At 42.6% G+C, this 12,165-nt stretch overlaps 1 protein-coding gene across 1 annotated transcript in view; it reads left to right on the top strand.

Annotated features, from left to right (window-relative positions):
- The window catches only part of LOC106572554 (von Willebrand factor A domain-containing protein 5B1), a 69,579-nt gene that overhangs the window by 16,525 nt on the left and 40,889 nt on the right, over positions 1-12,165 (top strand). Inside the window, exons 11-12 of the mRNA XM_014146834.2 lie at positions 7,283-7,397; positions 8,019-8,204. Coding sequence (XP_014002309.2) covers positions 7,283-7,397; positions 8,019-8,204 — 301 coding nt within the window. The remainder of the gene's footprint in view (positions 1-7,282; positions 7,398-8,018; positions 8,205-12,165) is intronic.

Below are 12,165 nucleotides of genomic sequence, written 5' to 3'. Positions count from 1 at the left end.
TTCAGCTCATAGGGTCTCCTGATACTGTCCTCCCTTCCACTGGCATACTGTTATGTTCAGCTCATAGGGTCTCCTGCTACTGTCCTCCCTTCCACTGACATACTGTTATGTTCAGCTCATAGGGTCTCCTGATACTGTCCTCCCTTCCACTGGCATACTGTTATGTTCAGCTCATAGGGTCTCCTGCTACTGTCCTCCCTTCCACTGGCATACTGTTATGTTCAGCTCATAGGGTCTCCTGCTACTGTCCTCCCTTCCACTGGTATACTGTTATGTTCAGCTCATAGGGTCTCCTGCTACTGTCCTCCCTTCCACCGGCATACTGTTATGTTCAGCTCATAGGGTCTCCTGCTACTGTCCTCCCTTCCACTGGCATACTGTTATGTTCAGCTCATAGGGTCTCCTGCTACTGTCCTCCCTTCCACTGACATACTGTTATGTTCAGCTCATAGGGTCTCCTGATACTGTCCTCCCTTCCACTGGCATACTGTTATGTTCAGCTCATAGGGTCTCCTGCTACTGTCCTCCCTTCCACTGGTATACTGTTATGTTCAGCTCATAGGGTCTCCTGCTACTGTCCTCCCTTCCACTGGCATACTGTTATGTTCAGCTCATAGGGTCTCCTGATACTGTCCTCCCTTCCACTGGCATACTGTTATGTTCAGCTCATAGGGTCTCCTGCTACTGTCCTCCCTTCCACTGGCATACTGTTATGTTCAGCTCATAGGGTCTCCTGCTATTCTGCTATTCTAATAAATAAAAAAACAGAAATGTCACATTTACATTTAAGTATTCAGACCCTTTACTCAGTACTTTGTTGAAGCACCTTTGGCAGAGATTACAGCCTCGAGTCTTTTTGGGAATGATGCTACAAGCTTGGCACACCTGTATTTGGGGAGTTTCTCCCCTTCTTCTAGGCAGATCCTCTCCATCTCTGTCAGGTTGGATGGGGAGCGTTGCTGCACAGCTATTTTCAGGCCTCCCCAAAGTTGTTCGATTGGGTTCAAGTCCGGGCTCTGGCTGGGCCACTGTGTGCTTAAGGTTGTTGTCCTGTTGGAAGGTGAACCTTTGCCCCAGTCTGAGGTCCTGAGCACTCTGGAGCAGGTTTTCATCAAGGATCTCTCTGTACTTTGCTCCGTTCATCTTTCCCTCGATTCTGACTAGTCTCCCAGTCCCTGCCTCTGAAAAACATCAGGAGCATCAGAAACTGTAAGATTGATGAATGTAAAAATACTTATTAGAATATAAGAGTATAGAAGTAGTAGGCCTATATTTCATTAAAACATTTCAACTTCAATTGAAAAATAATATAATATATGCCATTCGAAATATCTTTATAGACTACATTTTAATTTGATAAAAAACAAGAGTTTCTAAAAAACAAGAGTTTCTCCCCTTCTTTTAGGCAGATCCTCTCAATCTCTGTCAGGTTGTATGGGGAGCGTTTCTGCACAGCTATTTTCAGGCCTTTCCAGAGATGTTCGATCAGGTTCAAGTCTGGGCTCTGGCTGGGCAACTCAAGGACAGAGACTTGTCGTGAAGCCACTCCTGCGTTGTCTTGGCTGTGTGCTTAGGGTCGTTTACCTGTTGGAAGGTGAACCTTCGTCTTCCAGCTGAAAAACATCCCCAAAGCATGATGCTGCCACGACCATACATCACCGTAGGGATGGTGCCAGGTTTCCTCCAGACGTGACGCTTGGTATTCAGGCCAAAGAGTTCAATCTTAGTTTCATAAGAATAGAGAATATTGATTATCATGGTCTGAGACTCCTTTAACTGCCTTTTGGCAAACTCCAAGTGGGCTGTCATGTGTCTTTTACTGAGGAGTGGCTTCCGTCTGGCCACTCTACCATAAAGGCCTGATTGGTGGAGTGCTGCAGAGATGGTTGTCCTTCTGGATGGTTCTCCCATCTCCACAGAGGAACTCTGGAGCTCTGTCAGTGTGACCATCAGGTTCTTGGTCACCTCCCTGATGAGGTATTGTGTGTATATTGAGGAGGATTATTTTTATTGTATCCATGTTATTTCATAGTTTTGATGTCTTTGCTATTATTCTTCAATGTAGAAAATAGTCAAAATTAAGAAAAACCCTTGAATGAGTAGGTGTCCAAACTTATATATATATATATATATATATATATATATATATATATATATATATATATATATACTATATATCTATATATATCTATATATATATATATATACAGTGCCTTGTAAAAGCCCTTGGTGCTTTTCCTATTTTGTTGCGTTACAACCTGTAATTTAATTGGATTTTTATTTGGATTTCATGAATTGGACATACACAAAATAGTCCAAATTGGGGAAGTGAAATGAAAAAAATAACTTGTTAAAAGAAAACTGAAAAGTGGTGCATACTCCTTTTGCTATGAAGCCCCTAAATAAGATCTGGTGCAACCAATTACCTTCAGAAGTCACATAATTCGTTAGATTGCACACAGGTGGACTTTATTTAAGTGTCACATGATCTGTCACATGATCTCAGTATATATACACCTGTTCTGAAAGGCCCCAGAGTCTGCAACACCACTAAGCAAGGGGCACTACCAAGCAAGCGGCACCATGAAGACCAAGGAGCTCTTCAAACAGGTCAGGGATACAGTTGTGGAGAAGTACAAATCAGGGTTGGGTTATAAAAAAATATCAGAAACTTTGAACATCTCGCAGAGCACCATTTAATCCTTAATTAAAAAATAGAAAGAATATGGCACCACAACAAACCTGCCAAGACAGGGTCGCCCACCAAAACTCACGGACCAGGCAAGGAGGGCATTAATCAGAGAGGCAACAAAGAGACCAAAGATAACCCTGAAAGAGCTACAAAGCTCCACAGCGGAGATTGGAGTATCTGTCAATGGGACCACTTTAAGCTATACACTCCACAGAGCTTGGCTTTACTGAAGAGTGTCCAGAAAAAAGCCATTGCTTAAGTAAAAAAATAAGCAAACACGTTTGGTGTTCACCAAAAGGCATGTGGGAGACTCCCCAAACATATGGAAGAAGGTACTCTGGTCAGATGAGACTAAAATGTAGCTTTTTGGCCATCAAGGAAAACGCTATGTCTGGCGCAAACCCAACACCTATCCTCACCCCGAGAACACCATCCCCACAGTGAAGCATGGTGGTGGCAGCATCATGCTGTGGGGATGTTCTTCATCGGCAGGGACTGGGAAACTGGTCAGAATTGAAGGAATGATGGATGGTGCTAAATACAGGTAAATTCTTGAGGGAAACCTGTTTCAGTCTTCCAGAGATTTGAGACTGGGACAGAGGTTCACCTTCCAGCAGGACAATGACCCTAAGCATACTGCTTAAGCAACACTCGAGTGGTTTAAGGGGAAACATTTAAATGTCTTGGAATGGCCTAGTCAAAGCCCAGACCTCAATCCAATTTAGAATCTGCGGTATGACTTAAAGATTGCTGTACACCAGCAGAACCCATCCAACTTGAAGGAGCTGGAGCAGTTTTGCCTTGAAGAATGGGCAAAAATCCCAGTGGCTAGATGTGCCAAGCTTATAGAGACATACCCCAAGAGACTTGCAGCTGTAATTGCTGCAATTGTGGCTCTACAAAGTATTGACATATTTTTTTTTTTTGGGGGGGGGGGGTAGTTATGCACACTCAAGTTTTCAGTTTTTTGTCTTATTTCCTGTTTGTTTCACAAGAAAAAACATTTTGCATTTTCAAAGTGGTAGGCATGTTGTGTAAATCAAATGATACAGCCCCCCCCCCGCCCCCACCACAAAAAAATAAATAATAATTCCAGGTTGTAAGGCAACAAAATAGGAAAAATGCCAAAGGGGTGAATACTTTTGCAAGCCACTGTATATATATATATCTATCTATATACACTGCTCAAAAAAATAAAGGGAACACTTAAACAACACAATGTAACTCCAAGTCAATCACACTTCTGTGAAATCAAACTGTCCACTTAGGAAGCAACACTGATTGACAATACATTTCACATGCTGTTGTGCAAATGGAATAGACAACAGGTGGAAATTATAGGCAATTAGCAAGACACCCCCAATAAAGGAGTGGTTCTGCAGGTGGGGACCACAGACCACTTCTCAGTTCCTATGCTTCCTGGCTGATGTTTTGGTCACTTTTGAATGCTGGCGGTGCTTTCACTCTAGTGGTAGCATGAGACGGAGTCTACAACCCACACAAGTGGCTCAGGTAGTGCAGCTCATCCAGGATGGCACATCAATGCGAGCTGTGGCAAGAAGGTTTGCTGTGTCTGTCAGTGTAGTGTCCAGAGCATGGAGGCGCTACCAGGAGACAGGCCAGTACATCAGGAGATGTGGAGGAGGCCGTAGGAGGGCAACAACCCAGCAGCAGGACCGCTACCTCCGCCTTTGTGCAAGGAGGAGCAGGAGAAGCACTGCCAGAGCCCTGCAAAATGACCTCCAGCAGGCTACAAATGTGCATGTGTCTGCTCAAACGGTCAGAAACAGTCTCCATGAGGGCGGTATGAGGGCCCGACGTCCACAGGTGGGGGTTGTGCTTACAGCCCAACACCGTGCAGGACGTTTGGCATTTGCCAGAGAACACCAAGATTGGCAAATTCGCCACTGGCGCCCTGTGCTCTTCACAGATGAAAGCAGGTTCACACCTTGCACGTGACAGACGTGACAGAGTCTGGAGACGCCGTGGAGAACATTCTGCTGCCTGCAACATCCTCCAGCATGACCGGTTTGGTGGTGGGTCAGTCATGGTGTGGGGTGGCATTTCTTTGGGGGGCCGCACAGCCCTCCATGTGCTCGCCAGAGGTAGCCTGACTGCCATTAGGTACCGAGATGAGATCCTCAGACCCCTTGTGAGACCATATGCTGGTGCAGTTGGCCCTGGGTTCCTCCTAATGCAAGACAATGCTAGAGCTCATGTGGCTGGAGTGTGTCAGCAGTTCCTGCAAGAGGAAGGCATTGATGCTATGGACTGGCCCGCCCGTTCCCCAGACCTGAATCCAATTGAGCACATCTGGGACATCATGTCTCGCGCCATCCACCAACGCCACGTTGCACCACAGACTGTCCAGGAGTTGGCGGATGCTTTAGTCCAGGTCTGGGAGGAGATCCCTCAGGAGACCATCCGCCACCTCCTCAGGAGCATGCCCAGGCGTTGTAGGGAGGTCATACAGGCACGTGGAGTCCACACACACTACTGAGCCTCATTTTGACTTGTTTTAAGGACATTACATCAAAGTTGGATCAGCCTGTAGTGTGGTTTTCCACTTTAATTTTGAGTGTGACTCCAAATCCAGACCTCCATGGGTTGATAAATTGGATTTCCATTGATTATTTTTGTGTGATTTTGTTGTCAGCACATTCAACTATGTAAAGAAAAAAGTATTTAATAAGATTATTTATTACATTCAGATCTAGGATGTGTTGTTTAAGTGTTCCCTTTATTTTTTTGAGCAGTATATATCTATATATTCTTTTTTTTTTTACGGACCACCTGCAGTACATTCACAGACCCCTAGGGGGGCACAGACCCCTGATTGAATACCCCTGGTTTACACCATCAACATTAGTTTTCCATTCATACAACGTGTTAGGTAAATTGCCACAGTAGATTTGTACGGAAGTCTGCTCAAAAAATGACTGTTGTTCCGATAATAATTCCAACCAGAGGGCGAATTACTCTTGAAAAATGTTGGCTGCAATCAAGACTTAAAGAGAATTTAGACATCCGTTAGGGAGCCGTAAATGACTGGCAAATGTTGTTTGCAATTGAGATCAGCTGTGCGGGTGATTTCAGAGCATATTAATGGTTTAACAAGAGATCAGATGGTGATAATCTGGTGGCTTTCGATGGTTGCAATTAGCCCAATCAATATGATGGAGCCTGCAAATGCATGGCCTCTCTTGTTAATGATTATTATGTTCACAGCATTCAGACATGTAATCAAGGCTAGAGGATTGGAGGGAGCTTAAGTGCAAAACCTTGTTATTGCTCAGTAATCCTTTTAAAATGAAGCGTGGAAATATGCACCTAATATTTGCACAGTTCTTGATATTATTTGGTGTGACAACAAAAAATAAATCGGCGTTGGGTATGGTAAAGTCAAATCAACTCACTGTGTCAACAATGTCATATAGTGTTGGTAATAGTAATATTTTCAAACACTGCAACACGCTGACGCTCTGAACATGCCCCTACAGAATCAAAACACCAGCTGTTGATAGACCAAGAAAGGCAATAACACAGTACTCTCTGCAGGGAATGGGATATTGTTTCACTTTGTTTGTTGCATCTGCAATCTCAGTCCGCAGTCATCCTCTCCTGAACTACTCCTGATTTAATGACTTTAAGTCTTCTCCTTTTTAAGGGATGAATGCACCTAGATGATTGGATTAGATATACAGTGGTCTGGCCAATCCGTCCACGCGTCCAGATTGATTATCGCTCCACTCTCACAAATCAGCACACCCCCGGTCAGTGGACAGAGCAAATACTAATGAGTCTCTGCTACCAGGGCTGCGTCCCAAATGGAAGACTATTCCGTACCTAGTGCACCACCTTTGACCAGAGCGTAGGGCACTATAAGGAATAGGGTGCCATTTGGGACATATCCCAGGAGTCTACGTCAGACATGTTGCTATGCTAAATGTTGCGTTTCCCTTTTAATCCCCACTGTCTGACCTCATCAAATATGCAGAGGAGCCATCGCTGGTGCATCTGCTGGTGTTGAGACGGAGATCATCTCAGCCATCTCTAATTCATCCTCAGTATGAGCTGTGAAGTGTAATTGACAAACCTAATGAGAAAACTGATGAGATACAACATTAGACTGGATGATGAAAATAGACCGTCAGCCAAGTCCCGACCATTTCTCTCTCTTGATCTCTCTCTTGATCTCTCTCTTGATCTCTCTCTCCCTCTCTCTCTCTCTCTCTCTCTCTCTCTTTCTCAATCTCTCTTTCTCTCTCCTTTTCAAGAAACTCACTCCCCAGGCACGCCTTGGCTTTCAAGACTGAAAAACAATTTCCAATTTGGCATCATCTTAGTTTTCTGCTACGATGCGCAACAAATTACATTACTGATATAACCCAATACTTTGAGGGGGCTGTTTTGTAGTATAGCATCACCTCTAAGTACCACCGGACCATCTCAATAGGGCTTTCTCTGGGAGGGAATGCATGTCTCTCTGAGAGATAAGGTGTGTGACTTTTAATAGGCTCAGATAGCTATAGATCTTTTCAGGTCTTTCTCTAAGCCTGAGCTGAGGAGATGTGTATCTTGTTTTGGCAGGTGCTTCACTTTCGGCATCGGTCAGAGTGCTTGCAGGAGACTGGTGACTGGACTGGCTACTGTTTCCAAAGGAACGGCAGAGTTCTTGGCAGAAGGGGAGAGACTGCAGCCCAAGGTCTTAATTTCCAATGACATGTTTATCCTCCTCTTTGCGAAAAGCAGCTATTCTGAATGTCATAGAGGAGGGTCATTATGCAGTGGATACAAAACTACTGTTACCAATTAACAATTCATTTTGTTGAGCAAAACACCTATTAGAATCAGTCTGCTTCACAGCATACTTTTGAAATAATTAATTATTCTATTCTCACAGGCTCACAGGCTTACAGGCTTGTTTTCTCATTACCGGTATGTAAAACTCAAGGCAACAGAGACATGCAGACATACAATGTCACAATTGTATTGTACAGGCAGAGGGTTTCTGGGTATGTTGTAATAATTTCAATAGATCTCTATTCTATGCCATCTGTAGTCTCACAAGCCCAGACGCGCAATGCTGTGTCTTTGCAATCCGTACTGAACTTCTACAACCCTGGAACTCAAGGCTATGTTATCTGCATTTCTCTGTCTATATGCAGCAGGTAGCCTAGAGGTTAGAGTCTGAATGTGTGAAATAGGACAAATATAAGTACCCACCAAATTATTATTTAGTCACTGAAAAACATAATAAGAATTTCAATAGATCTCTCTTTCTATTCTATTTCAAATGTATATCTCTCTGTTTATATTCTCCCAGATGATCAAGTCTCTGAAGAAGACCATGGCCCCAGTGCTGAGTGACATTGCCATCGACTGGTTGTTCCCTGAGACCAAGGAAGTGTTGCTCTCCCCTGTAGGCTCCACCTTCCTGTTCCCTGGGGACCGTCTGATTGGCTACAGTGTTGTCTGTGACACCACACGCTACCATCCCAACCCCAAGTCTGTAAGTAGGCCTACACCTTGACATAAAATGGCTATGTAATATGCATTCATATAGTGTGTTTAACATATTGAGTCTTCTCACTGAATGTGACTGTATCTGTTCCCCTATATTTCAATTCAATAGGTATTCTCTGGGCTCTATTTTCAGCTGACATTAAGGCGCACATTAGTTTGCAATTTCGTCACGTAAAAACTGGCGCACTGGCATTTTCCAGCCCTAACGCCAGGTTCAGCAATTTACCTGTCAAACATCAGCACGCTTGCGCCCAGATGGGAGGGGTGGAAATATTTGAGGCGTGTCCTTAAAACATGATCCAAAGTGCAAAATTCAGGTAGTGTTGGTAGGGATATTTAAGACCAACCAAAAGCTTGTTTTAGCACTAATGCAGTTGGTTATTGCATGAATTGTTACAGCAGAAACGCAGCCTATCCAGCAGTGATGCACACTGCCCAATATGTGATTTGGTGCCTGTATACTTGGTATTAAAAAAATACTTAATTGAAAGGAGGGGCTATGTTTGATTTTTAATCAAATAAAATGAAATGGGGGAAAAACATTAGTGTTTTATGTTTAAACATTTTAGAACTATAAAACACTAATGTTTTTCCCCCATTTTATTTGATTAAAAACCAAACATAGCCTCCCCTTCTTTCAATTAAGTATTTTCTTATTTGTGTCCTGCCCGATGTAATCATGTAGACTAGTTAAGACCACCAGTAAAGTGTTTGGCTTGTCATGAGACTGCTTGGAAATAAATCTTAATCACCAAAGCTTTATTAAAATATGAAGTTTGAGATGAGCAAAACAGTGACTTGACATTTCCTTTTTATCTATGTATTGTAGGCATGCCTACATTATTTTAGCCATGCTTTGGACGTATGTAAAACCCGCTCCTTGATGTAGGCTACGTGTTTCCATGCCCATCATGAAACAAGAGATGAGAACCTCAGTGTTTGTTTTTCGTTGAATGTTTTTAAAACCCAAGATCTTTGTAGGCTACCCTTACCCTAGGCCTACTATAACGAAGGCTTGTTCAATAGCAATGCATCCTGTCTTTTTTATGATGGGGATTTCATATAATTTATTTATTTATTGTTGAAAAACAAACAGATTGCTTATTTCTTGTTGAATTTTATCAAAACAAACTAATTTGAATGATTCACTGTCCTAGTTTTATGTTGAGAATGTTGCTGGCATGCATGCAATGCAGCTTCTGGAGGTGTGACTATAATCTGTAAGATGGTTCCAATATGTACTCTAAACGTAAATAGAAATGCAACATGTAAAGTGTTGGTCCCATGTTTCATGACCTGAAATATACGATCCCAGAAATGTGCACTAAAAGCTTATTTCTCTCATATTTTGTGCACAGATTTGTTTACATCTCTGTTAATGAGCATTTCTCCTTTGCCAAGATAATCCATCCACCTTACAGGTGTGGCATATCAAGAAGCTGATTAAACAGCATGGTCATTACAGAGGTGCACCTTGTGTTTGGGACAATAAAATACAACTCTAAAATGTGCAATTTGTCACACAACACAATGTCAAAGATGTCTCAAGTTTTGAGGGAATGTGCAATTGGCATGCTGACTGCAGGAATGTCCACCAGAGCTGTTGCCAGAGAATTTAATTTTAATTTCTTTAGCATAAGCCACCTCCAACGTCGTTTTAGAGAATTTGGCAGTACGTCCAACCGGCCTCACAACCGCAGACCACATGTAACCATGCCAGCCCAGGACCTCCACATCCGTCTTCTTCACCTGTGGGATCGTCTGAGTCCAGCGACCCTGGCAGCCGATGAAACTGGGTTTGCTCAACCAAAGAATTTATGCAGAATCTGTCAGAAACCATCTCAGGGAAGCTGATCTGCGTGCTCGTCGTCCTCACCAGGGTCTTGACCTGTCTGCAGTATCGTAACCGACTTCAGTGGGCAAATGCTCGCCTTCGATGGCCGCTGATACCCTGGAGAAGTGTGCTTTTCACGGATTAATCCCGGTTTCAAGCGAGCGTGTATGGTGTTGTGTGGGTGAGTGGTTAAGTGATGTCATCGTTGTGAACAGAGTGCCCCATGGTGGCGGTGGGGTTATGGTATGGGCAGACATAAGCTACGGACAATGAACACAAACACACACAGATACTGTGACGAGATCCTGAGGCCCATTGTCGTGCCATTCATCCTCCGCCATCACCTCATGTTTCAGCATGATAATGCACGGCCCCATGTCGAAAGGATCTGTACACAATTCCTGGAAGCTGAAAATGTCCCAGTTCTTCCATGGCCTGCATACTCACCAGACATGTCACCCATTGAGCATGTTTGGGATGCTCTGAATTGACGTGAACGACAGCGTGTTCCAGTTCCTGCCAATATCCAGAAACTTCACACGGCCATATTGAAGAGGAGTGGGACAACATTCCACAGGCCACAATCAACAGCCTGATCAACTCTATGTGAAGGAGATGTGTTGCACTGCATGAGGCAAATGGTGGTCATACCAGATACTGACTGGTTTTCTGATCCATGCCCCTACCTTTTTTTAAAGTTATATGTGACCAATATATGCATATCTGTATTCTCAGTCATGTGAAATCCATAGATTAGGGCCTAATGAATACATTTCAATATGAACTGTAACTCTGTAAAATCTTTGGAATTTTTGCGTTTATATTTTTGTTCAGTGTATATAAAACGTTATATTTAGAAGTCGTTTAAAGGTGAGTGGACATTCTCATTTCTCTTTATATTGGATCTTTGTCCCGCTGCTGTGAGAGGTTTGGATGTGCATAACACCCTCCAATTATGGTGGTGCCTGTTAGTGTATTTAGACAGCCTATTTAAAACAAGTCGTTGTTTTGTTTAGAATTTAATTCCAATTATTCGCTCTCTTTTTAGGCCTTATTAATAATACATTTAATCTAGCTAATAATGTATTTTATCTTACTTATTGACAACATTTGGCATGTCCATGCTCAGCCATAATGCAATTTACAGTAGGCCTAACCCCTATATATTTGTATTTATTTAACTAGGTAAGTCAGTTAAGAACAAATTCTTATTTACAATGACGGCCTACCAGGGAACAGTGGGTTAATGGCCTTGTTCAGGGGCAGATTTTTTACATTGTCAGCTTAGCAAAGATGAGATAGGTCTACAGTTTGTTATTTTGTTTCTGTATGCTTTTTAACAAACTATAACGGACTAAAATTGGAATTGGAGTCCAAGGCAATACATAAAAGACCGTACATGCACAACTTTGAGCAACCACATATTTAGCCATGAAGCACGTTCTGATTGGCCAGCGAGCAGCCAAGCCTCGACACACCCACAACTTGTTTATTCATCAAAACTAAGCCCTTTCGCACCAACTACACTGTTAAATGTGGTTGTGAATATAGCAAAAATATTTCTGCCACACCCCAGAACCTAAAGTGCTACTGCCAGCGCCTAGATTGACCATTTGCGATAGGTTTGTTAAAGTACAGCCCAACATGTTAAATGATGAATGAATGAATGAATGAATTAATTAATTAATTAATTAATGAAGGATGTCAATCATTTTTTATATATACAGTTGAAGTCGGAAGTTTACATAAACCTTAACCAAATACATTTAAACTCAGTTTTTCACAATTCCTGACATTTAATCCTAGTAAAAATTCCGTGTCTTAGGTCAGTTAGGATCACCGCTTTATTTTAAGAATGTGAAATGTCAGAATAATAGTAGAGGGAATGATTTATTTCAGCTTTTATTTCTTTCATCACATTCCCAGTGGGTCAGAAGTTTACATACACGCAATTCGTTTTTGGTAGTGTTGCCTTTAAATTGTTTAACTTGGGTCAAACGTTTCAGGTAGCCTTCCACAAGCTTCCCACAATAAGTTGGGGGAATTTTGGCCCATTCCTCCTGACAGAGCTGGTGTAACTGAGTCAGGTTTGTAGGCCTCCTTGCTCACACAC

This window comes from Salmo salar, chromosome ssa15 (assembly GCF_905237065.1).
Source record: "Salmo salar chromosome ssa15, Ssal_v3.1, whole genome shotgun sequence".
In the NCBI taxonomy this organism is placed as follows: domain Eukaryota; kingdom Metazoa; phylum Chordata; class Actinopteri; order Salmoniformes; family Salmonidae; genus Salmo; species Salmo salar.
This window is presented reverse-complemented; position numbering and strand designations above follow the sequence as displayed.